This window comes from Alosa alosa, chromosome 13 (assembly GCF_017589495.1).
Source record: "Alosa alosa isolate M-15738 ecotype Scorff River chromosome 13, AALO_Geno_1.1, whole genome shotgun sequence".
Taxonomy (NCBI): domain Eukaryota; kingdom Metazoa; phylum Chordata; class Actinopteri; order Clupeiformes; family Clupeidae; genus Alosa; species Alosa alosa.
This window is the reverse complement of record NC_063201.1, coordinates 20,634,161-20,660,764: the sequence shown is the minus strand read 5'-3', so window position 1 is coordinate 20,660,764 and position 26,604 is coordinate 20,634,161. Positions and strand designations below refer to the sequence as shown.

General features: G+C 40.6%; 1 protein-coding gene across 15 annotated transcripts; it reads left to right on the top strand.

Moving 5' to 3' along the window:
- The first annotated feature begins 1,891 nt into the window (after positions 1-1,891).
- On the top strand, positions 1,892-20,501 carry tcea3 (transcription elongation factor A (SII), 3). 15 transcript variants are annotated; one of them, XM_048260856.1, is made up of 25 exons: positions 1,892-2,140; positions 2,937-2,999; positions 3,114-3,219; positions 3,321-3,429; positions 3,683-3,850; positions 3,934-4,077; positions 4,442-4,525; positions 4,693-4,779; positions 4,972-5,040; positions 5,412-5,492; positions 5,956-6,033; positions 6,251-6,328; positions 6,599-6,688; positions 7,293-7,358; positions 14,504-14,563; positions 14,825-14,890; positions 15,139-15,207; positions 15,303-15,365; positions 15,599-15,676; positions 16,800-16,960; positions 17,239-17,295; positions 17,500-17,654; positions 18,263-18,409; positions 18,688-18,759; positions 19,135-20,501. In XM_048260856.1, the coding sequence occupies exons 1-25, from the start codon at positions 2,060-2,062 to the stop codon at positions 19,141-19,143; spliced, it is 2,241 nt and encodes a 746-aa protein (XP_048116813.1). In that variant the 5' UTR covers positions 1,892-2,059; the 3' UTR covers positions 19,144-20,501. The 15 variants fall into 15 exon arrangements, with proteins under 15 accessions (XP_048116813.1, XP_048116815.1, XP_048116814.1 ...); XM_048260858.1 differs by lacking the exon at positions 5,412-5,492; XM_048260857.1 differs by lacking the exon at positions 7,293-7,358.
- The last annotated feature ends 6,103 nt before the right edge of the window (positions 20,502-26,604 follow it).

Here is a 26,604-nt window from a genome sequence, read left to right as displayed (position 1 = left end):
CCGGCCCTTAAAAGCGCGTCTATTCTCCGCACTTTGCGAAGAGATGGTAGCTGACCAAAAGGCTGTACTGTTTCACAGCGAGGCAAGGTGGCTTTCCCGAGGTAAAGTGCTGTCGCGCGTGTTTGAGCTCCGAGTCGTCTCTTCTTGGAGGAAGAGCGCATGTTTGAATCTGCAAGCACGTTCACTAATGAACATTTCTTTACGAAGCTGGCCTATCTTAGCGATATATTTGATATATCTTAGCGATTCATTTGAGTTAAATGTTCAGTTACAAGGCAAATACAAGCACCTACCTCACCTAGCAAATAAGATTACTGCATTCACCAAAAAAACTTGAGTATGGGACAGGCGTCTCAATCGCGACAGTATGCCTTTGAGATTTCTGAGCGAAATCGCTGAAACGTCTGATTGGGAGGCACTCTTGTGATCCCATGTATTAAACAGTAGGCCTACATCACATCCCTGCAAAGTTTATTTCAAAAATATTTCCCAACCAGCAGTGCTCAGTATGACTGGATTATGGATCCATTTAATGCCGCATGTTGGTATTTCATTGACTATATTGTACAATGCTGTAAAATGGCCTATGCTTCCTAATATGTTGCTGGAAAACAGAAATATGTGTGTTATGTATTTATTTATTATTATATCTGCAGCACCAGCTGATTTTAACTCTGTTGAAGAAGATATATTTAGAACTTGTCATTATTTCAATAAATTTGTAAATTTTAAGCTTGACCTACCACTTTCTTAGAGCGATGAGGGACAAGTGGGGCTCGAGAATGCCCCCTTGATCAAAGTGGGGAATGAAAGAAAAAGTTTGAGAACCACTGTATTAGGCCTACATTAACAGATGAGGACTCCAATTGGCCTACAACATTACATTATAGGCTACCATACCACTCGCATGTCTAAGTTTTTCCATTCGTTCTGCGCGCCAAAACACACACTACTACACGTCCGCCGGCTGTGGCGCTCTTGAGGTCTCAATGCACAGTTGCTTCCCCCCCAAAAAAGTAAGCGAAGTGGCCCGATTTCTTAAAGGCGCAGTTTACAGATTCACTGTAAAACTGTGTTGTTGTAGTAATTCTAATTGTTCAGAAATACCATATATATATCCAAGTCTATTCTAATATCTGTGGTTGTTAAGTGTCTTATTGCTTTAAGTTTCAACGCAGGCCATTATTTTCATGCGGTTTGCATAGCCTACATAGGCTATTCATTTTTCATTAGTCAGGAAAAAGCCAACTGTGACAGATGTACACATGTGAATACTAGTAAACTCATTGCATTCATTTTGACCTCAGAATGACAACAAAAAAGCACCACAGCTACAGACTAATCATACTATAGCCTACAGAGATCAGATTTTAGTCAAGCGAAAATAATGCTGTTTCTCTGTGTGATGTAGGCCTAGGCTATGCCCTACGTTTTTTTTAAGCAGCCTGTAAGCCCCTCTATTGGTTTATTCGATGTCCTTGTCCTGATGAAACATTAACTTTTGACCTTGATACACTAATATAAAGCATTTCACAATCTCATTATAATTTCTGATCTGCATAACCTGCCTCTAATATATATATATAAAAAATATTTGTATTATTACATTATTTAATAATTTAAGGACAAGACGCAATAACACAAGTATTTCGTGCATAGAATAGCCTAGGCTACATACCAGACCGCAGTAAGAGCAATGTACTCTAGATCCAATTTCATACACAGGATAGAAGTAGGCTATCACAGAAATGTTGAAATAATATATCGTATTAAAGCCTGGATAGGCAATCGATAAAATCTATAGTTTATATTTAAGTACAGTCATATGGCGGGTACTTTGCCATGGGTAGCCTACTTTGACCAGATGGTTGAAAAGATCCGACTGTCCTCTTTGCGTGTCGCTGCCGAGGGTCCGCCCCCTGGCTCGAAGCACGGTGCAGGCACAAACAGCGTGGGATCAATACTTCGTACATTTCGTGTTTTTCCTTGTTTTAATGTCGATAACTTCAAGTAAAATTAACTTATATACACATTTTCCATTATATCCAACGCCTCATACATGCCACCAATTATGGCTCGAGAGGAGGACTTAGTTCGGATTGCCAAAAAACTGGACAAGATGGTGTCTAGAAATAACACGGTGAGAAGTTTATTTGGGAGCGCATGTTGTAGCGCACGCTGTGTTGTATCTTCTGTGTAGAAGTGTTTAGGGATTCCGTGACCTTTAATGATAGCTAATATTCTTCTGCAAAACTCTCGCAAATTGGTGGTGTTCAGAAATGCAACTCTGACAAGCTCGTGAATCTGTCAAATACATTAGTGAGGTAAACCAGGCTGTTGTTGCTGTGCGCAGTAGAAGGCTACGAGGCTCAAATACTCAACAGGTGTTCGGAAGGCAGGGGATTGTTCAGATTTGGCTTAGAGCTTGATTGTGCTTCTGTTGAGAAAGCCAATGCGAAATCCGACTATAATTTTCATATGTTTGAAGCTTGTTATATGAAGATTCATTTTGATGAGACCTACTTCTGAAACATTTAAGCGGCACAAGGTCGTGTGGGCGGCGCTTAGAATACTACTGTCAACATGCCAGCTGTCAAACGAAGCCATTAATATTTTCAAGCAGATTTGACGCAGTGAAAGTCCACAACACACATTGTACGACTTAGGCCTACTACAGTTCGTGTATAAGGATACGCCGACTGCCATTAACCTACTATTACCTACTACTTGATAATAAATAGACCAAGTTAAATTACTTTCATGTGATAGTCAAGCTACAGTATGGCGGGAACTAAGTGAATCGCGCTAAGTGAATCGCGCTGTTATTGTTCGACCTTGGTGTCCATTATTTAAAGTTAGGCTAAAATGTATTTTCTGACTGAATAAACTGTCTCGACGGGAAGGGATACTGAAACGTAGGCTACTTCTCTCTACAGGATGGAGCCTTGGACCTGCTTAAAGAGCTACAAAACTTCAACATGACCCTGAAACTGTTGCAGGTACAGCCGTCATATAGGCTACTTTTTTAGAGAACAGGGTAGGCCTAGCCTATTCCTACAGGTACTTTACTCAGTTCAACCACATTAAGCATTCGTGTATGTTTCTCTGTCAAGGAAACACGAATTGGCATGTCTGTGAATGGAATCAGGAAGCATTGTACTGATGAGGAAGTCATTGCACTTGCAAAAATCCTCATCAAGAACTGGAAGAGGCTTCTAGGTAAAGTTTTGCAAAGTAATTAGAGAGTAACACACTGAAGAATATTTCCTGGTCACAGCATTGTCCCCCCCCAATTTAATACCTGCCTCTAACCATTTTAGAATCTGCCCAGAATGAAAAGGCTGAAAAGTCAGAGTCAATAAAAAATGGAACAGAGGCCAGCAAACCACCAGGAAGCCCTATCAGGAGCTCATCCGAGGAAGAGCCCGGGTAAGTTCCCCAACATACTGTATACATACAGTACATACATACTCTGCCCCAAAGCTAACCTCTCGCCTTGATAGCCAAGGTGAGTCAGGGCAACTGATAACTGAAGTGAAACTGAAAGCTATTTAGTGGGAAGCTATGTCATGTGACAGAGACAAAATAAAAGTCAACACACCCTTTGGGAAGGCAGTTCATTCAGACATGTGAAGACACAGACACACACACACACACACAAACCTCTGTGTCTCATGGGTAGCCATAGGAGGCCTAACGCAGACCTGAAGCCAGATTCAGACTTGCTGAAGAAGCACATTGACAGGAATAAGAAGGACAAACATGAGGACGAGCAGCAGAAACCCAAACGACTGTCAGTCGATGACGGCAAAGCGCGACCTCCAGAGGCGCCCAAGAAGGAAGCAGAAAGGTGAGAGACGCCAATGGGCCGAGAGCTCTGGTGTAGTGGCTACTAAGTCGAGCGCTCAGGGACTCACTCTCTCCTCTGTGCAGAAAGGACGTCTTGAAAAATGGCGTTCTTCACTCCGTGCGTCCTCTTCTGCCCACTCCTACTCCGGCCAACGCCTCCGTGCGTCCTCCTCTGTCCACTCCGCCTCCTCCACCCCAAAACAGACGTCTAGAGATGATGAGAGAGAGGTCAGGATGGTTGTCAGTGGCAATACTGTGTGTGTGTGTGTGTGTCACGCATGTCACTCAGTGTGTAGATTACTATGATGCCTTGTTGAAGATGACATCAGTCAATTTGACAGTGGTGTGTGGCTAACATCAACCGCGGTTACGTGTCTGAAAAACAGGCTATGTGATGAAAGTAACATCTTTTTGTACTGCTTGGATTGGCTGGTGGTGTGTAATGGCTTTTGCTCAGCATGCAGTTGGATGAAGTGAAAAGCCTTTCACCCTGATAGACCTGCAGACTGCTGAGTGTAATGGCATGGAGTCATTTTCCTGCTGCAGCACAATCCTGAATGGGAATTAATCAACTGTCTTCTCTTCCGTTCAGCAAAACACTCATGGATGAACTGTTTCCACCACCGCCTCCGATTCATATTCCCAGACGGCCGTCAGCTGAGTCAAGGAGAGAGAGGTCAGGGGTGAAGGCATGGTTTGGTGTGGCTGCATGGGGTGATGAGGAACGTTGGATGATTGAGAACTTCTGGGTTACGACTGTAACCTTGGCTCCCTAAGCAGGGGACCAAATCTAGCACTTGAATTTGATTTTGAAGTTGTGCACTTAACATTTTTCCTGCTCAGGAAAACTCTGAATGAGACCACATCATCATCTACACCAAATCATCTCCAGCCTCTCAGAAGACCGTCTGTAGATATGAAGAAGGACAGGTCAGAGTCAGACCTGACAAGCGTGTTTCTGTATGCATGTTTGATAACCAGAATTGTTGGATGTGCTATAGATGTGTAGGCCTATATCTTGTTTCATTCATTCATTCATTCATTCATTCATTCATTCATTCAATCATTCATCCTTCTTATGACTACTTTCATTCATTCTTTCATTTATGTATCGATGGTTAGGCGTGACAATGGAAACTCACTCCACCCCACTCCAGCCCGACGACCTTCTGTGGAGGTTAAGAAGGAGAGGTCAGACAGCCAGACTGTATGCTTGCTTGGGCCATGTAACACCATAGGCCATACTGAGTTGCTTGTGTAGAGGTCCTCTTCAGGAATTATTTACTGCTTCATCTTCTGCACTTACTGTAGTGGAGATTGTGATGAGATTGTGTGAGATCGGTTGCTTGCTATCCCTGAAAAATCTCTCATTCTGGTGATTTGAGCCGAAAGTGTAACACCACCGTTATATCTGATGGAAACGCAGGGTGTTTGCTTGATTGGCTTTCCTTAGCTTCGCTGGGCCTAAAACAAGGATTAGCACTTCGCTCGGTCATACATCTGTGTAATTTGCTTCAGAGACAGTGGTGGTGTCCCTCTAAGTGTTTGTTATGTTTACGTAGGAAAAAAGAGCACAATCCATCCTCTCTTCGTCAGCACTCTCCCCCTCCTTTCAAGCGCCCTACAACAGAGATGAAGGACAGGTTAGGCCATTGCATGCTCGTGTGCGTGTGTGTGTGTGTGTAGATATTGAAGAGTGAAAGCAGTCACATCCTTAATTATGCTTTTTGGTATGAACTGCTAGCCTTTTTTTTTATTTGTCGGTGGCATGCATAAACATTCACAATAAAGATACTTGACTTTCTCATGTCTTGGTCTATCGTTAAGTAAAAGGGATGCTGTCAGAAAGGTAAATAGATAAGGATAAGGACATATCAACATTGCTCTAGTTTTTTCCCCCATATTATTATTGCTGACCGCTGATACAGTTACAGTTTTGCCTTCCTGACTTTTAGCAATTTCTGATAAATCTGATTAATTTATCTGATTAATCTGATTAAGTTATTTCACTTTGTCTGGTCTCTTTCCTGCATTGTGCATACCTTATGCTCTTTTGCCTGAGGTGTAGAGTGTGTCTGTTTGTGTCCCCGATTGTGATTTGTTTAGAAAAGAACCGCCGGACCCCAATGCTCCTTTGGCCCCTCTTCCTTTCCACCTGCACCCTCCAGCGGTGAAAAAAGACAGGTCAGGACTCCAGAGTGTGAGTGTGTGTGTGTGTGTGTGTGTGTGTGTGTGGCTCATCTTATACAGCAGAGTCGGTTCATTGGAGGATGCACAGATTCAGGGTTCAATCTCAGCGCATCACCGCACTCTTGGTAGATTAGTTGGTTGGCAAGTAAACATGCTCTACATGCCTAATTGTTTTATTTGGTCCATGGAACTGTCTTTATTGTTTGTTCAGAAAAGAACCACCAGACCCCAACGCACCCCTGGCCCCTCTGCCCCTCCACCTGCACCCTCCTCCAATGAAGAAAGTGAGGTTAGGCCACTTATGGACTGTCTGTCTGACCACACATGTGTCCACTGTAGAGCTAGAGGCATGCTATAGTGTAGCGTTACTTGATTTGGGGTATTGTACTGTTTGCAAGTTAAGTCATTTCGGGTTTTGTTGTACCTCACGTGGAAAGATTTTCTACATCTTCTTGACTTTCAGCTTTAAAACAGAGTGATTCCTTACTTCCTTTTTTTGTGTGGCATTACTGCATGAGTGGCAAAAGTTTGCATCTTTCCTTATCGCTTTTGTGTTCAGAAAAGAACCCGACCTGGACGTTCCTCTTCCTCCCCTTCCTCTTCCCCTCCATCCTACAAAGCACCAGGTGGAGGACGTTAAGAAAGACAGGTCAGGGATTGGTCTGGACAGAAGCTCTCTTGCTTTCTCTCCACACCTATTAAAAGTCTTAACAATACCTAGCATTGCATGGCTAGGCTTTCAGGAGGTATCTTAGGGGCAGCCGTGTCCTACTGGTTAGCACTTCGGACCTGTATCCGGAGGGTTGCCGGTTCGAACCCCGACCAGTAGGCACGGCTGAAGTGCCCTTGAGCAAGGCACCTAACCCCTCACTGCTCCCCGAGCGCCACTGTTGATGCAGGCAGCTCACTGCGCCGGGATTAGTGTGTGCTTCATCTCACTGTATTTACACTGTGTGCTGTGTGTGTTTCACTAATTCACGGATTGGGATAAATGCAGAGATCAAATTTCCCACACGGGATCAAAAGAGTATATATACTATACTATATTGTTGTGTTATCAATATTGGTCTGAACTGGAGCTCTATACCACTGCATAGACCATGTTCATACTTAAGAGTCTTACTTGTAGGGCCTACATTGCATGGCTTTTCATAGCAAAGACTTCACTTACACCAGCCTTACACTTCCCACTCTTCAGCCTTTCCAGCATCATATTTTCAATGGCTGCTTCTCTTCCTAACTGATTATTCTAGAAAAGACTCGACAGACTCCAAGCACCATGCTCAGAAACAGTCATCTGGTCACTCAAAGAAAGACAGGTGGGGGTGAGAATGTATTTGCAGGTTGCTCTTGCATGAACCTCATTTAACATGGCAGTTGACACAGGATGTGTGTGTGTGTGTGTGTGTGTGTGTGTGTGTGTGTGTGTGTGTGTATGTGTGCATGTGTTCCTTCCATTACTGTATGTGGTTTTGCTGAGTAGCATAACCTGATTTAGTGATTTTAACTGCAAAATAATGTGCACCAGTAGTTTCAGATCCCGTCCTAGGTCTGCCTCAGTAGCCGAGCCATGTGTAGAGGAAGTGAAGTTGTTCTGTTATGTCTGCATACACCGATCAGCCATAACATTATGACCACTGATATGACGGTCTCATGATCATCACGTGGAGGGCCGGTATAGGTGTGCGTCGCTTATATGGGAAAACCATGACACCAGGATGCACTATGGGTAGACAGCAAGCCAACAAGGCACTGTGATGCTTTGGGCAATGTTCTGCTGGGAAAACTTGGGTCCTGCCATTCATATGGATGTTACTTTGGCACGTACCACCTACCTAAGCATTGTTGCAGATCATGAACACCCTTTCATGGAAACAGTATTCCCTGATGGCAGTGGCCTCTTTCTGCAGGATAATGCACCCTGCCTCAAAGCAAAAATGGTTCAGGAATGGTTTTAGGAACACAAGTTCAAGGTGATGACTTGGCCTCCAACTTCTCCAGATCTCAATCCATCCAATCGAGCATCTGTTGGATGTACTGGACAAACAGGTCTGATTCATGGAGGCCCCACCTTGCAACTTACAGGGTTTAAAGGATCTACTGCTAACGTCTTGGTGCCAGATACCACAGCACACCTTCAGAGGTCTAGTGGAGTCCATGCCTCGACTGGTCATGGGCTGTTTTGGCGGCAAAAGGGTGACCTACACAATATTAGGCAGGTGGTCATAATGTTATGGCTGATCGATGTAAATCCTTATATACATGTACATGTGTTTATATGTACAGGATGACGGGGAACTTCATAGACAGATTTGATGGACATTGTTTATACCTCAACAGTCAGCACACAGCTATTATTCCACAACATGACTTTGTTTGTTGTTTGATGACCAGTCATGCACATGTTCCAGCTGATTTGGTCTTGTGTTTCTTTTAGTGGTTAAGGGCACTTACTGCATTTTCCCCCTTTATCGGGCAAATGTAACCACATGCAAAAGTGTGCAGATTAGGGACTGCACTGTACTGTAGCATGCACAGAAATATTGCTCATCACTTTTCACATTTCTGTCCCTTTGTTGTTGTTTTTCTACAAAAAAACTCAAACTGCTTTTATACATTACTACAGTAGAGAGAGTGCAATTGAGATTTGCAATTGAGGTGCACACTAAATCTTAAAGGAGAAACATAGATCTCTGTTTCTCGAGGTCACCGAGTAGCCTACTGTCGGTACGAGAAAAAAACAAACAACGGTTTTACCTAGTGCACGTTGCTTCAGCCAACAGCTAAAGTAGCCAGGCATCTACAGAGCTACCCTCTGGGGGCATGAACATGGGGGCTCCTCACTTCATCTTCCCGTAGACCAGTGTTAAATTGTGGTCCAACTCCGCTAGATAACCCTAGTGGTCCGCGAGCAAATGTGATGAAAAAATAGTTGTTTTTGTTGTCGTTTTAGGGCTGTCAAAAAAGGTGTTAGCAATTACAAATAAAACTAGAAATGCAATTCCCAAGGAATTACCAGTGCATGAAAATGCAAAAAATATGATGTAGAATATCATACAGAGTAAAAACAAATAATGCATATATAGTTTCAATAGTGTTGCTAGGGTACATATGTTGGTTGTTATGCCAAATTAAGTGGTTGCTATGCTGGTTACTTGGGTAATCCTGTTGGTTGCTATGGTGGTTGCTAGGTTGACATTGTGGTGGTTGCTTTGTATTTGTATTTGACATGGTTGCTAGGCTGTTGCTAGGGTATCTGACATGGTTGATAGGCTGTTGCTAGGTTACTTGTGGTGGTTGCTATGCTGGTTGCTAGGTTAGACTCATTGGTTGCTATGTTGGTTGCTAGGTTGCATAGGCGTGCATACATAGACACTAGGTGGTGCTAGGAAGTTTGCCCTTTATCAACGAAAATGCCCTTTTTTAATTATTTTTTTTATTATTATTAATATTATTAAGATTTTACTGAGGTCGGTTTTGAAATGATCTTTTGAAAACCTGAGCCATTAAAAACGACTGAAACAATGCCCGAAATGAGCCACCTCCTTGCGCACAACCGACCAGCCTAGCTCTCTTCCTTTGTCGCGTGAACTTCAGTCGGCGGCGTGCAGGGCCGCCAGATGCGCGCAGCACCATAGCAGTTCAGTAAGCGTCTTCAGATAGCGGGCATGGTGCGGACAGGCTGCTTCTCCGTGCCCCATCAGCCAGGTAACATACAGATCAAGCAAAATCTTACAGTTTGCCCTCTAAGCCCACATGTAATAATTTTGTTGTGCAGTAAAATGTCTCATTCAGCACCAAACAAGCATTTTTGCCGACTGGTCACCTGATAAACTAGTTAGATGAAGCTAGATAAAGTTTTACGCTGTTGCCCAAATCAATGACAGATAACGTGACGACCACATACAAATAATTTCGGTAGATTTTGCAAATTTATGTGTTAATAAGAACGCTTTCTGTTGTAAATGTTTTGTTAGGCAACATGTATTAACACATTAATTTGTGACAGAAGAAACGGGAAGTTCCCCATTACCTGTGAAAAATGCCCATCTGCATTCATGTAATGACAACAGTCAGTAGCCCACTATAACTCCTTCTCGTACTGTTTGGTCTCTTTATTGTCTTACAGATCAAGTAAAATCGTACAGTTTGCCCGCTAAGCCCAACGTGTAATCATTTACGCTGTAGCCCAAGTCAATGACAGATAACGTGAGGACGACTACATAGGCTACAAATAATTTCGGTAGAGTTTGCAATTGCAAATCTATGTGTTAAGACGAACGTTTTCTGTTGTATAGGTTTTGTTAGGCAACATAAATTAACACATTTTGGTCTCTTTATTGTCTTAATTGTATATTGATTTACTAATTGCAGCACAAGTCAAATTTCATTCAACGTAATGCGTGTAATTTTTTATAATTAAGTGTTCCGCGTCGGCTAAAAAGTGCCCCCCCCCCCTCCTGAGCACCTGCCCCCCAAAATGTCTGTGCACGCCACTGCTAGGTTGTTACAGTGGAAGTGGTTGCTAGGCTGTTGCTAGGGTATTTGACATGGTTGCTAGGCTGTTGCTAGGGTAGTTATGGTGGTTGTTATGCTGTTGCTAGGGTACTTCTGGTGGTTGCTATGCTGGTTGCTAGGTTAAACTCATTGGTTGCTAGGTTGTAAGTGTGGAAGTGGTTGCTAGGCTGTTGCTAGGGTATTTGACATGGTTACTAGGCCGTTGCTATGGTACTTGAGGTGGTTGCTAGGCTGTTGCTAGGTTAGTTGTGGTGGTTGCTATGCTGGTTGCTAGGTTAAACTCATTGGTTGCTATGTTGGTTGCTAGGTTGTAACTGTGTAAGTGGTTGCTAGGCTGTTGTTAGGGTATTTGACATGGTTGCTATATTGGTTGCTAGGTAGATGAGGTTTAATAGTTGGAATGACTGAACAGTTAAATAGGTGGATAGTTTAAATCAGTGTTTTTCAACCTCTGTGCCTTGGCACATTAGTGTGCTGTGAGAGATCATCAGGTGTGCTGCAGAACATTACCCAAATGTCACTTACTGGTCCAGAAAAGCAACTGTTGCATCAAATAATTTATAACCACATGCTCTCATTGATTGTATGATTGCACTATTTGTGGTATGCAGGCATTGTACAACGGGGCTACATATCCAGTATTCATAGAATCATCACATATCCAGTTCATAACAGCAATTAAATTATAGATATAGTCACCTACAAATGAAACATGAGGGCGCTTGTTTTATTGAGCAGGTCTTGCATAGAAGCCATAATAAGGCCATATCTGTGTATTATTTGAAATTTTAGGCAAATTTTATGGTATGTTTATTTTTTCTTCACACAGGATGTTAGTGTGCCGTGGGACATTTTAAGTGTCAAAAGTGTGCCGTGGCACAAAAAAGGTTGAAAAACACTGGTTTAAATGGTTAAATTATTTGCGAGGTAGATGAGGTTTAATATAGTTGGAATGCCTGAACAGTTAAATTAGTGGATAGTTTAAATGGTTAAATTATTTGCTAGGTAGATGAGGTTTAATATAGTTGGAATGACTGAACAGTTAAATAGGCTAGGTGGATAGTTTAAATGGTTAAATTATTTGCGAGGTAGATGAGGTTTAATATAGTTGGAATGATTGAACAGTTAAATAGGTGGATAGTTTAAATGGTTAACTTATTTGCTTGGTAGATGAGGTTTAATATTGTTGGAATGACTGAGCAGTTAAATAGATGGATAGTTTAAATGGTTAAATTATTTGCTAGGTAGATGAGGTTTAATATAGTTGGAATGACTGAACTAGGTAGATGAGGTTTAATATAGTTGGAATGACTGAACAGTTAAATAGGTGGATAGTTTAAAAGGCTAAATTATTTGCGAGGTAGGCCTAGATGAGGTTTAATATAGTTGGAATGACTGAACAGTTAAATAGGTGGATAGTTTAAATGGTTAAATGATTTGCTAGGTAAATGAGGTTTAATATAGTTGGAATGACTGAACAGTTAAATAGGTGGATAGTTAAATGGTTAAATGATGTTGTGGACAGAGGAAACAGTTGAACAAGATGTGAGAATGACACTGTATGCTTAAAGCCTGAGAAACTGACAGTTGATGCAGGTGGCCGGAACACCTGGCCTAGGATTCTAGCCCGATTGTGATAAAATCAGCCAATGTTAAGTCTATGGGGAAATTTTGAGTAGTTTTTAATTAATAGTTTAAAAAGTATAAAAATTACAAAGTTGAAAAGTACAAAGCACCCATGTCCTAAGTAAGACCTACGTAACAAAGTTTGAATTAAGTTTCTACGTTAAATGGTTGAAGCTGCATTAATTGGTTATAAATAAACAACTTATTTTTCTCTTGAACAGTTTAACTTAGAAACTTCGTTCAAACTTTGTAACGTAGGTCTTTAAACAGACCAGGTTGCTATGACTTTTCAACTTTAAAACTTTTATACTTTTTAAACTATTAAAGAAAAACTTTTAAAAAATCCCCATAGACTTAACATTGCCGATTGTGACATCATAATAGGGCCATTAAGCAATTAGAATCCTATGCCAGGTGTTCAGGCCACCTGTATGCTCAGGAATGCAATCTGGGTAAATTAAGACTACACATCCTATCCAACTGTTTCCTCTGCCCAAAACGGTTTCAAAATAAAAGTCCCCACTACAATAATTCACTGTTAAACAATTTAACCCTTTAAACTACTGAACTTTTTAACTGTTCAGCCATTGTAATTGTCACTTGTCATCAACTATGACTCCTACCCACTGTAGCTAGTTAGCATTGTTAGCATAGTCAGCATGTTAGCATTTTTAGCAAAACTGCTAGAAAACATTAGCCAAGTTAGGTAAGTAGCATGTTAGCATTGCTAGCATAGTTAGCATTTTTAACAAAACTGCTAGAAAACATTAGCTAAGTTAGCTAAGTAGCATGGTTAACATTGTTAACATTGTTAGCATAGTTAACATTTTTAGCGAAACTGCTAGAAAACATTAGCTAAGTTAGCTAGGTAACATTGTTAGTATGTTAGCATTGCTAGCATAGTTAGCATTTTTTACAAAACTGCTAGAAAACATTAGCCAAGTTAGCTAAGTAGCATGGTTAGCATAGTTAGCATGTTAGCATTGCTAACATAGTTAACATTTTTAGCAAAACTGCTAGAAAACATTAGCTAAGTAGCATGGTTAGCATTGTTAGCATAGTTAACATTTTTAGCGAAACTGCTAGAAAACATTAGTTTATAATTAGTTAGCATAACTATTAGCAAACATTAGAGCCATTCCAACTTTTTAGTTATCGTCAAATATCTACCTATACACAGCCATTAAACTATTTGAATATTAACATTCATTAAACTTTCAGTCTGTCAACAACTTTTAAACTATTTACATTCAACTTTTAAACAGTCTACTCTTAAACTGTCATTAGACTATCTATCTATTAAACTAGCTGTCTATCAACAACTTTTAAACTATACATTCAACTTTTAAACGGTCTACTTTTAAACTACCACTAAACATCTATCTATTAAACTAGCTGTCTATCAACAACTTTTAAACTATTTACATTCAACTTTTAAACGGTCTACTTTTAAACTATCAACTTTTATTAAGCTATGCAACCACCATGTCTATCCTAGCATCACCGTAGTAACCATCTCTGTATTATCTATTTTAACTATACATGATATTTTACATCACAACTTTTGCATTTTCATGCACTGGTAATTCCTCGGAATTGCATTTCTAGTTAACACAATTGTTGTGGTTATTCCGCTATTGAGATTAATCTGCTGTATCCTCTGTATTGAGATACATTCTAAGGATTGGATGGTGACCAGGATATGAAAATAAACTAGAAGTTCTCATACACATGTTAGTGTCATTCCTGACATCCTAGAATGAAGTTAAGAAGGCGAAAAAAACATGAAGATAACACATCTTGTTCCATGTGCCCTTTTTTGAATTTTAGCCCCTGCCCCTCAAAAAGTCTCTGCACGGCCCTGTAGAACAGCACTGCACGCTGACTTTGCACATGAATGGAGCTGTGTCCATCTGTTGGAGTTTGCTTGAGAGCAGGCTTCAGAATTGATGAGTTAGCATTGTTAGCATTTTTAGCTAAACTGCTAGAAAACATTAGCTAAGTTAGCTAGGTAGCATTGTTAGTATGTTAGCATTGCTAGCATAGTTAGCATTTTTTGCAAAACTGCTAGAAAACATTAGCCAAGTTAGCTAAGTAGCATGGTTAACATAGTTAACATGTTAGCATTGCTAGCATAGTTAACATTTTTAGCAAAACTGCTAGAAAACATTAGCTAAGTAGCATTGTTAGCATGTTAACATTGTTAACCCTGTAGAACAGCACTGCACGCTGACTTTGCACATGAATGGAGCTGTGTCCATCTGTTGTAGTTTGCTTGAGAGCAGGCTTCAGAATTGATGAGTTTATGTTCCCTTCACAGAAAAGACTCGGGGGACAATAAACCTCACAAAAAGCCCACTGTGGAAATCAAAAAAGACAGGTTGGGTGTTTCTCTGGTGTGACCACTAACAGTGTGGCTGTAGCCTAGTTCACAGAATACAAATGACAGCGTTGTGCTTATTTGCTGATGCAGCCAATTAGCTATTACATTTTTGCCCTTGAAATGTGGAGGGTTAGCTGTATTTTGCTTTTACTTGCATATACAAATAGAAATATGCAAACTATTTTTAATAATGCATGGAAACCACATGGTCTTTCAGCAAAATGGTTTTCCCACAAAAGTTCTTCTGAATTTTTCCAGGAAAGACTCAACAGATTCCAAACACCAGTCCTCTAAAAGGCCGAGCCTGGATGGAAAAAAAGAAAGGTTGGCATGGAAACAGCCATCTTGTGGAGAGTCTGTGCTTAGTGGCTAGTATTATCTGGAGGAAAAAACACAAAACATGTCTCATTACACTTTCCTTCCACTTGGGATAGATAAAGTATCTATCTACCTACCCACCTAACTACCTACCTAACTTCCTTATTGTCACTGATGTAACCTGTTCATACTATTTACTGATACATGGTCTTCACACCAGCTGAGTTTAGATATTATTTTATCTTTATTTGCAGGAGGGAGTCCTCTGAAGCTAAATCAGGTCATCATGTGAAACGACAGCTGAGCGACTCCAAACCTGAAAGGTAAACACCGCATCCCTGGGTACAGTTATATGTATATATATCCAGTTGGTGCTTTGTCATGAGAAATTAATCCATGGATATTTCTTTCTCTTCAGGAGAGACTCTACCAGCACAAAATCTGGAGGTTCACCATCGGCTAAGAAACACACAGGAGAGAGGCAAGTAAAACAAGTGTTAAGAAAAGCTATTAATTTTCTTGTCTGAAAGGTTTTGTAGTTGTTTTGGCACACAACAATACAGTTTCTTAATTTATTCTCATTTCAAGCTTTTGTTCTGTCTTTTAGCATTGGGAAATAAACTGTGTAGTTAAATATTTCTGAGCTAGTTCATTGTAGCTGTAATGTAAATCCTAGTTGTGCACATGTGAACCAGAACTCGTCTCTTTTAACAGGAGGGAGTCACATGGCTCCAAGTTGGGTCATCTCGGAACATTACAGAGGAAAGCTTCCACTGATAGCTTGGATGGACGGTGAGGAAAAACATTCCAATTTACGTTTACACACTCTCTCTATATTTGTCTATCCCATGAGAAAACATTTTTATTATATTATATATTTAATTATATTTTATTTTACCTTATTGATTATAGCACAGTGTAAACTATTTCTATAAATAAACATCCCACAGTTTAGGGCCCATAATTTGTAAAACTGGTTATAACTGGCTGGTTATAGATACCAACTCAAGTTGAATTGTGCGAGCATGCACGAGCACCATAATCCTCCCATTGTAGTCCCACAATATTCCAAAAATGGTCAGTGCTAAATGGTTCACGAATAGGCTAACATTTATAACAAGTATTCTATTGGATAATTGTTGACAAGAAAGATGGAGATGGAGACATCATGTCAGTTTGGAGAAAGAAGTCAGTTTGCAGAGAGGGAGAAAGTCTAAAACATGACAAGTGCACCTACGTGAAAAAGTACTGAATGAAATAGTTGAAATGTATTAAATGCACTTAATAAAAAGTATGGTTTTGCCATAAGTCTGGCAAAATAAGGTGCAAAGTATCAAACTTTCTAAACTTCAACAAATATTGATATAGCGATGGGCATATTATTTGACATTCGTTGGGTTTTCTGATTGCCTCGAGAGAAAAAAATCTTACAGTTATAGTGAACAGTAGCTGATCAGCGTTATATATAGGCTTTCCTTAATAGCAATCAGTGCAAGGGAGGTTGCGGGAGGCTTCTCAATCAGCGTGATTGACAATATCTTTCTAAGGGTCAGGTGGTTTAGTGAAAACATTGGATGCAGTTTAGTGTAGGCATATTAGCTATAGCCTATTATACATACCGTATAGGCTACAATATGTGAATGAATGATAACTTTCCACAGAGGTATGAAATATGATATTTTTTATTTAATCTGTTAAGGATTGTGCTTAATTTTGTGATCTCCTCATCAGATCCACACAGGGTGAAAGAGTGACCTTTGCGGTGAAACATGTGTACACACATTTCAACCCTGTTGACAGTGTTTTTGTACATAGCAGCCTTTATTAATGGAGCCCCAGATTCACAGTCACACAACAAACCCAGGACAGGAGTCCATGAATCATTGATTTTGTACTTGTTCTTTCTGATGAATAGCAAAGGGAAACCGGACACCCCTAAAAGTCCCACTACACCCACGAGCCCAATGTCACCATCCTTCAACTCCCCAGGAGGCCCGCTGTCCCCACGGCTGCTCACAGGGGACTCCGTCCGGGACAAGTGCATCGAGATGCTGGCAGCTGCCTTACGCACGGATGGTAGGGCAAAGCTTTGTAATTTCGGGCAGAATTCTTTTGTCCAAGTGACTAACAAGTTAATTGGAAGGCAAGATTCTGTACATGTAAAATCTAATGGGCAATTGTGCCCTTGTGCAAGGTTCTTAACCCCGAGTTGCCCGGGGGACAAGGGCACTTGTAATATAATTGTCATGTAAGTCGCTTTGGATAAAAGCGTCTGTAAATGAATACATGTACCAAATGCTGCACTTTGCCGCTGATCTGTCACTGATGGCTGTGCTTCTCTCTTATCCAATCAGATGACTATAAAGACTATGGAACTAACTGTGATTCCGTGGCTGCAGAAATCGAAGACCATATCCTTCTGCTGAAGTCTAAAGTCAAAATCACACGCATGAACATTAACTTTCGAGTTTTCCTCTGTATAGCTTGTAACTTTAATTTTACAAACATCCTTTGGATCAGCAATGTGAACTAGGATATTACAAACATTGAACTTTTCTGTGATAATGTTAACATTACAATGTTGATGCATTAGAGAACCTTGACCCCAGCCATACATGTCTATAAGGAGTTTAGGGCCACGGATATGAAATATAAGAACAGGGTGCGTAGCCGCATCAGTAACCTGAAGGATCCGAAGAACCCCAACCTGCGCAAGAATGTTCTGGCAGGTTCCATCGAGCTGGTTCGATTTGCCACCATGACTGCTGAGGTAACTGACAGCTGTTTTCTAAAATTCAAATCAGCTCATGTAGATAAGTTCATTAAAGTATGCAGATGGGTATGAGACGTTACTCGAGTGGGAAGCAGATGACACTTCTGCAAGTAATAAAAGTCAAAGTTCCTTTATTGCCCCCAAAGGGAAATTAGTTTGCAGCTGAGGTCATATAAAAGACAGACAGACAAAAAACACAAAATAACACCTAACCAACACGCAAACAACAACAGGACAGGGCAGCATGGCGTCAGATGTGAGTAATTCCGAGATGAAATTATGTAAAGTACCTCATAATATGATTTGAACAATTGCTTTGAGCCCTCAAATGTACAGTACAATACTTGCACAGATGCCTTGCTGCAGTCTCTGACTGGTCATGGAACAGACTCTTGAGCCCCCTCTAGTGGGACTAGGCTAGCAGCTTAGAGAATGACCAGTTTGTGCTACAACCCCAGGGTTGCAAACTCCTATGACCAATACATCTCACGACCAAAAACAATACTGTTTTGGTCAGTCTTTGTCAATCTCACGCCGGGCCAGCTTGGAAAAGCCAACCCTCTCCTTTTTTATTGACACAGTATGTCCTTATTTCTGTCTTTCAGGAGATGGCCAGCGATGAGCTGAAGGAGCTGAGGAACACCCTGACCCAGGAGGCCATCCGTGAACACCAGATGGCCAAGACCAGCGGCACCACCACTGACCTGCTCCAGTGTGGCAAGTGCAAAAAGAAGAACTGCACCTACAACCAGGTATTCCACATGAAACTGCATCTACAACTATGTACAACACCTGCCCACTATGCCCTATCCTGGTTGTCTTGTGCAGTTTAACAGCAGTTAGGCACTGAAGCCCAGTAACTGGTACAACACACATGGTACTGTACAACTTGCTTGGTCTTTGTAGAGCGTTCTTAACTTTTTGAAAATACAGTATTAGAAACGCTGTTTCATTGCTCTCCTATACAGTCTCGTTTTTGGTCATTTGTTTTTCCTGTGGAAGGCCTGATGATAACACATGCTCTCTGCAGGTCCAGACACGCAGTGCTGATGAGCCCATGACCACCTTTGTGCTGTGCAACGAGTGCGGAAACCGCTGGAAGGTAACGTAGACAAGACATGCAGTCAACATCCACAACAGTCAGAAAGGTTCCAGGGGCTCTGGGTAGACAGACTTTTGTGTGTTTAGGTTATTTATTTATTTATTTGTTTGTTTGTTTGGCTGACACTTTTATCCAAAGCTGATGCGCTGATGCACAATTTAGCTGATGCATACGACACAGTTCATATTAACACAAAAAATATAAAGTCGATCAAAAAAGGTCTTTCCAGATAGGCCTCCCTCTACTGTAGTCTCTTACTTACAACAACAAAAATGCTGCAAAATATGAAGTTTTGACATTCATAGACTAGAGATATTATCACATTTGTAGCTGCTCATTGTCTCATGTTGAAATATTGGATTTGAAACATTTCAGTTTTGCTGATTGATTGCGGATTGGACAGCTCCCAAGAGCCCAGTGAAGAGCCCCTTCTTAAAGAAGAGAGGACCTACATCAGTTAAAAAGTCTTTTGCCATATCACCTATGCTTGATATTTGTAGGCTACATGACATTTTGAGATTCTTCATTTATTACATATCATTTTAATGGTGATGATCACATTTTTACATTCAGGGGAAGTTGTGTAACTTTCTAAATTGCTTGATTTGATAATTTATCTTTCATGAAGTTGGGTTGATTTTAAGTGTATTTTTCAATGTCAAGAGGATAAATAAGAGTTAAATATTGGGGAAATTGTGATCAGTTTAAGTGAAGGCCAGTGGCCTATACTTTAACTACTGCATGAAACAGAATCAATTAGATACCTTACAGTTTAAAAATATACCCATCCATAGAGGAAAAACAGATTCTGGTTACCATAGTAACTGATCCCATTTATCTTAATGCCATATAATTTGTAACACCATTAATTTCATGCCCCCCACACACACACACACACACACACACAGAGAAGGGTATAGGAGACACAATATGAAATCCACATCTTTGTGCTGTTGTCTTGTACCATCAGCTGAGCTACACAAAAAGTACCACAAAAACAAACAGATCACCCTAATATTTTAGAGCCAATTGCAGTGAACTAGTCATTATGGTAACCAGAATGTAGTCTCCTCTTGGGTGAAGGCTGTGGGATGGTGATCAGTATCTGTGGGTGCAGGCAGGAAAGAGAGAAAAGCAATGTCTACTCAGACAAACCATTTTACCCCATGGAGTAGATGTAGCGACATTCTATAGACATTGGTCCTAACAACACGTTTGTACACCATTTTAACATGTGTTGACAGTTTTCATCTGACTGTACAATTAGATTTTATATGACTTAATTTCATACTCATTTTTGGTTAAGAACCGGTGCACATTACCATTGGTATTGATTTATAAGGTATTTAGGGGACATATTCTTCAGGTGCACATAGACTAGTACATGCAAACTCACTGGCAGCTTTACCTAGTGCTTAAAGATGAACAAGACGAGGATTAGACAAGCAGGAAGGCTTGCAGCAGAACAGAATGCTTTTTGGAATAAACTGGGTTGACAACCCAATGAACCAACCACTGCAACCATTTGTATATAGGCCAGATCAAAATGAAAATGATCCTACCTACAGTGACTTGTTCCATGTTCTTGGAATCAGATAATTTCAATGTGCTCATAACAATTTGTGTGTATTTCTCTCTGTATTAAGAAATTACAATGCAGAACATGTCTTTAGAAATGGGTTAAAAATATATGTAGCAGCTATTTCCTCCTATTTCTAATAAACAGAACATTCATTTTAAAACACTATGAAGTTCATGTTCATGTACACACACACACACACATCATAAAGATTATTTCTGTCACTCACAACGTGACATGAACAACAATGACGACATAGACCCGGAGAGATGGAAGTTAAATCATGGAGCGTTAAACAAATAATTGGTCGAAGCTTTGGAAGAAAATAGTGGAAGAAAACAGTCTGTGGACGGACAAGGAGATTAAGGGCCCATTTTCCGACCTGGCACATAACGTTTATTTATTATCTTGCACGTCTCTTTTTTTGAACAATGCGCCAAGGGGTGTGGCAATTAACAACCTAAGGAGGGGTCGAGGAGCGCTATCATACACTAAAACGCATTATGCTACTGACCAAGAGAAACCTGGTCAGAAGTCCATGGCGAGTTGTTTTTATGTTATTGTAAAGGCACATTATCAACAGTGACATGGGCAGGTGCACAACACACCATGCTTCTTTCATCCATGAACGCACACGAGCGCACATCCATGCAAAAACATGACAAATTACATTATTATTACATTTATTTGAATAAAGATATTACGAAATACATCTCACAATGAGTAGTTATTCCCCATCATTTGCAAATTGGTAATGATGGAGAGGCAAATATGAAGCACAGCTGAAGATGCACTGTAACGAGATGTAAGCAACTCCTCAGCAGGATAAATGTCATTCGAACATTCTTGGGGTAAGTGTTGCTTTTTCCATGCTATGTTTTCGATGGTAACCTATTGTCAGTCAATTAGTGAAAGTAATTAACTGTGTATGAGGTACTTGAGCTTGGTTGGTTACTTCGTCCTCAACATAATGTCAGCGGTGTGGATGTATTTCATCATTCAAACAAGATATAGATCTACGTTGAATCTGTGCAACCCAAAATCCTCTTGTGAATGATCCTTCGTTTAACCTAAGCTCAGCCTACTTAGTGTGAATTGCTTCTTGTGCTGGTGTGTCTGCACTTTACCACACTAGGAGAAACAAATAAACAAACTCTTTGGTGGGACCACTCAATAGATAAGTAGTTCTAAGTTGTATTTGGTCTAGTCATTATAAGTTATCAAGACTTTCGGGGCTAACCTTTGGGCCTTCACTTATTGCAGCAGGTTGTGTGCAACAGAATAGACAGACACAAGATACAGTCAGAGCTCTGCTTAAAAGTCAGAGAGCAAACTAGTTGCTGCAGCATGAACTGGTAGGCTGGGAATAAATGACCTGATAGGAATGAAGCTGTGAACCTCCTTAAGTGCTTAAGTACTTCCATAAGTGGTTTTAAATACCTCTTTCAACCAGTAGATGGTGGTATTGATTCTTTTTTGATATGTGTAATTTTTGACTGAGCAAATTACTGTAAATGCTTCTCACAAAGCCTTTAGTCATTTTAAGTATGAGCAACATACTTGTTATCCACCATGTATTGTCCAGCTTGTTGGGATAAGGCAAGAGGGACACCTAAGGAAGAAAGACCTAGGGTTGCCACTCTCCTTGACACAAGAGGGTTGAAAGCAAAGGATACTGTTAAAAATGTTGGTGTATTAATTTACAGCGATCTAAATTTCAACAGCCAGATGAAAGCGATAACTAAATCAGCTTTTTACCACCTCAAAAATATTGCCAAACTTAGAGGGCTGATGTCAAAACATGATTTAGAAAAACTCATTCATGCATTTATCTCCAGCAGGGTTTATTATCGCAATGGGCTTTTGTCACAGGCCTTCCTAAAAAGACTATCAAACAGCTTCAGGTGATACAAAATGCAGCACCTAGGGTTTTTTTAGGGTTTACCCAGGATTCCTTGATTGTATATCTCTGGCATTGCTGCTTTACTTAACCCTGAAAGCTAGAGTGCTTTCCAGCTGCCAGATTATCACACGTTATACATTATTCACACATATCACACATTATATGAGGAGAGGGTCAAAGATGTCTGTCGGATCAATAAAGTGCATCTGGTTTATGCCTCACCGATGATTAGAGAGGGGATTTCTAGAGAGCATGGATTTCTACAGAGTGTGGCCCCTTACTGCAGGCAACTTCTGAAAAGCCATTTACTGCAGAAGGACCTGATTCATACTACATCTTTTTTTAAAAGTACAGTCCACGATTCTGGCTGAAGGTTGTTGACATTTAAGCAGAGGTCAAATTTAACCTATCCTTTGTACTCCTGAGGCAACAGACAGGATGAAAATAGTAAATGGCTTGTCCTGAGGATCACACATTGTATAGATATCTAGAGAACGGTGAGGAGAAATTAAATGAGTTTGACAAAAAGTGCATGGATTTGAATCTCCATTTTGTATCTTTAAGACATGTTGTACCTTTAAGATATTTAAGATTTTAGTGCTGTCTGATCAGATTTTGAAGTTGGATGCCGACAAACCAAGCCTTTTCAGGATCCACAATCCACACAGTGGATTGATCTGTCTGTTTTATTCTTTGAAAGGTGCAATCAAAGCACACACATTTTCCGTGGTATGCTCTTCACACATCAAGGTTTGAGACACAGGTGCAGTATTTAAAGCACATCTCTGCAGTGCTCGCAGATGCATGCTGGCCTCTGACGTTTTGTTCCATAATGGCCCTGACAGTGGTTTTCCACCACCCAGCGCTGGGCTCCTCCCTAAAGCCGCAAGAGAGCCTAGATCAGGTGTCTCAAACTCCCGGCCCGCGACCTACCGGTATGTTAAAATAATAATGTAATCCGGCCCTTGAGGGTATTTTTAATTGCGACAAACCACGATACTGATTAAAATAGACAATAGATCCAAGTACGGTGACAAATCTCATTTGTACTCTCCTCCACTATTTGCTAGACATCCAGAGCTTGATTCAAACCCAAAATCGCTGCACAAAGAGTTCAGGAAATACTTGTAGGCTATTACACGCGATAAACACGAAGACGTGCATTTGTAATGACGCGGAAGCGATGCAGGCCATAGTTTTGCACAAATTGAAGCAGAAATAGGCCTACACAAAACGTTCACGTGTGATGAAGTCTTGGGTAGGCTTGGGTATTCACCTATTCTGATTCTGAAGGAGAATATCCTTTTGGAGATTATCGATCGTCTATTGACAGTGATAGTCACGGTGCGTCTGTGAATGGAGGTGCGTTGCGTGTAGCCTATCCGACGGTGTCCACTAGCATACCGTGCTTATTTCGATCCTCTGCCCAACATAGCTTGCAGGTTGCAGTGGTAATAGTAATGATAGTGTCCGTAATGGACGTGGTACAGACAGCAGGGGTAGTAGAAATAGGGCTCTGAAGAACTACAAAGTCACCCGCGATAGGAACTGATTTGACCAGGATACTTTATTGTAGGCCTTGTGGTTATAGGCTAGTAATAGTTTACTATTGTTGGTACATCTTAGGTGTTTTCCTGTTAATTTGTTATGTGGGTAATATGACAAAATAGAAAGTAAACCTGCTCAAATATGTTCATCCAGTATTTACTGAAAGGTGCATCATTTGAGGTACTTGCCATCCAGTGGCAAATTAGATGGGTAAATGTGTCCCCTTCATAAACTTTTGTTTATACTCAAAGATTTTTACATTTACAGTAGGACTTTATCTCTGACCACTTTCAAGCCATGGCCTTTTGAAATATTTATATAAAAATCCAAATGGTGTTGCTTTCTTAACCCTGATGCCTAGTTTGCCAGGTTTAAAAAAGTTATGAGAGGAAAATATTTTTATTTGGTGTGAAACACAGACATAGGCCTACCTGTTTTTATGCTTTTTTGTTTGTTTTTATCATTTGTATTAATATTTATTTTATCATTATTTTATTTATATGCTACGGTTGCTAGTGCAGGTGTCTAAGACTTTTTTCTGTTTGTAGTTTTGTGTTTGAAAATACAGTATTTGAAAAAAAAAACATTGCATTTTAGGAAATAACCATTCTTTTTTTGTATTATTCTTTAACACTGACGTGGCCCTCCAATCAGATGACATTGGCAGAAGTGGCCCCAGCTCATTTGAGTTTGAGACCCCTGGCCTAGATGCAGCTTCATAGTCTTCTCTATCATGAGATAATGAAAGACAATGATCTGTAACAGATCTGCGTGTCGGGGAGTTCTTTGCCCCTCGCCCTCGTCCATTAATTCCGTATTAACGTGACACCTCGCGGCCGTTAACCCTTTACATGATGCATGCATTTCATTTAAATTGTCTCTTTTATATGCTCTGGTTAACATATAATATTCCTAGAGGCCTGCACGCAGCATCCAAACTAAAGCTTAGCTTTGTTGTCTAGGGTATCATTTAGCTTAAGCATTAGTCCACAAACGTAACGTAATGCAAAACCCCAATACGCTAACCTACGTTACGTGGCCCTATATGTGATGTAAAGACGTGGAAGTAGAACCTATGTGTAAATGCAATGTGTGCGTGTCAGCTTTGGCAGAGCTCCAGTGAGGTTACTTACCTGTGGCTCTCACTGACCCCAGTGAGGCTCTCACCTCATAGCCCAAGCACTGTTTCTGTTGAGATGTTCAGTTTTGTGGTGTGGTGGTTTAAATTCCCAACAAAATCCAAAACTCAAGTTTGAATGTTCACGTGCAAACGCTCTCAAAGGGGAAACGCAGGCCGCCAACTTTCTCAAAGGCCTCCAAACTAATTGTGAGCCCAGGACTCAGGACGGGCAGTGACATCACTGAAGCCCCACCTGTAAGTCAGTGCTTGTCCTACCATGTGACTCTAAACTATCCTAACAAAACTAAACAAAGCTGTTAACACTGATTTGTGTAATAACAATGTAATAAATGAATTCACCAGGTTAGTGTGCACCAACAGAAAAATAGATTTTTATCTCTCCTATATTGCATATTTGAATCATAATAATGATCTGTTAAGAGAAGCCAACCTACAGTACATGTAGTTTGATCCTTCATTGATGTGACATCTATAGACCCCTAAATATTTGTATTTATTTATGAAATGTCAATTAAATGACCACAAAAACTGTGGCTGTAACCACATTTGGGGGCTCTAATAATCTATTAAACAAAATATTTCAGGCGTCTTTTCAGGCGTGATACATTGACAGAACATCAAGGTTAAAACGTATGCAAGTCGTGAAAACATTTTCTACAAAACTATGCTGTGCTGCATCATGTTGACATACATCTGGAAAAGGCTGAGTAGAGTCTACTGAACAGCACTGTACATAGCCTTGATTAATCACTGATAGGAACTTCAGGCATTGTATATTGTATATGTTATATACATATAACCATAGCCTCAACATATCTTCTCATTAATAACAAAACAGATCTTCCCTTCTATGTAGTATTGAGCACTGCATGGCTCAGAAATAATGTGTTGCACTCTGCAAGTTCATCGGTGCAGTTTAGCTGGAGACAAGAGTCTGAATATCTTTAATTGAACCAATGAACCAAAACTATGCATACTGGAGACTGTACTGTTGCTTGAGTGTGTTGCTAGATGAATAGGGATCAGGAGGCCCTGTAGTAGCATCCCCTTGAGAGGGAACTACTATGCTGCCAAATTCAATTCACAGTACAGTAAATAGCCCTCCAGCTCTCCAATGGCCTTTCTCTTCATTGTTGCCCTAGACTACTTCCTGGCTTAATCCTGAATGTCTTCCAGGTCCAAGTTTAATTGGTTTGCCAGCAGGCAGACCAAAGGATACCCTGAATTACTGAAGCTAAGCAGGTGTGGGCTTGGTTAGTATTTGACGTCCTTGGAAAACTAAATTGCTGCTGGAAGTGGTGTTGGTGTGTGGCTAGTACTGTAGGTGGCACTCTTCTCTCTGGCCAAAAATGGATCCCAATGCCCCAGTGTAGGGATGGGGACACTGTACTGCAGGAGATGCCGTCCTTCGGATGAGACGTTCAACAGAGGTCCTGACTCACTGTGATCATTAAAGATCCCATGGCACTTATCGCAAAGAGTAGGTGTCCTAGCTCAATTCCCAACCTGACTCATTCAATCTGGCCCCCTAATCATGCCCCAGTGTAATTGATTCATTAATTTCCTCACTCTCCACTTCAAGCTGTGTGGTGAGCACTCTGGCGCATAATGGCTGCGTGCATTATTCAGGGGGTTGCTACATATTGGTGGTGGTTAGTGAGGTTTTCCATTCAC

Bases quoted from the DNA above. Each gene is read 5' to 3' on its own strand.
- tcea3 (XM_048260856.1), top strand. From the start codon at position 2,060: ATGCCACCAATTATGGCTCGAGAGGAGGACTTAGTTCGGATTGCCAAA. The intron at 7,359-14,503 runs GTGGGGGTGAGA...TTCCCTTCACAG, and splicing joins GGTCACTCAAAGAAAGACAG to AAAAGACTCGGGGGACAATA. The intron at 17,296-17,499 runs ATATCCTTCTGC...CCCCAGCCATAC, and splicing joins GGCTGCAGAAATCGAAGACC to ATGTCTATAAGGAGTTTAGG.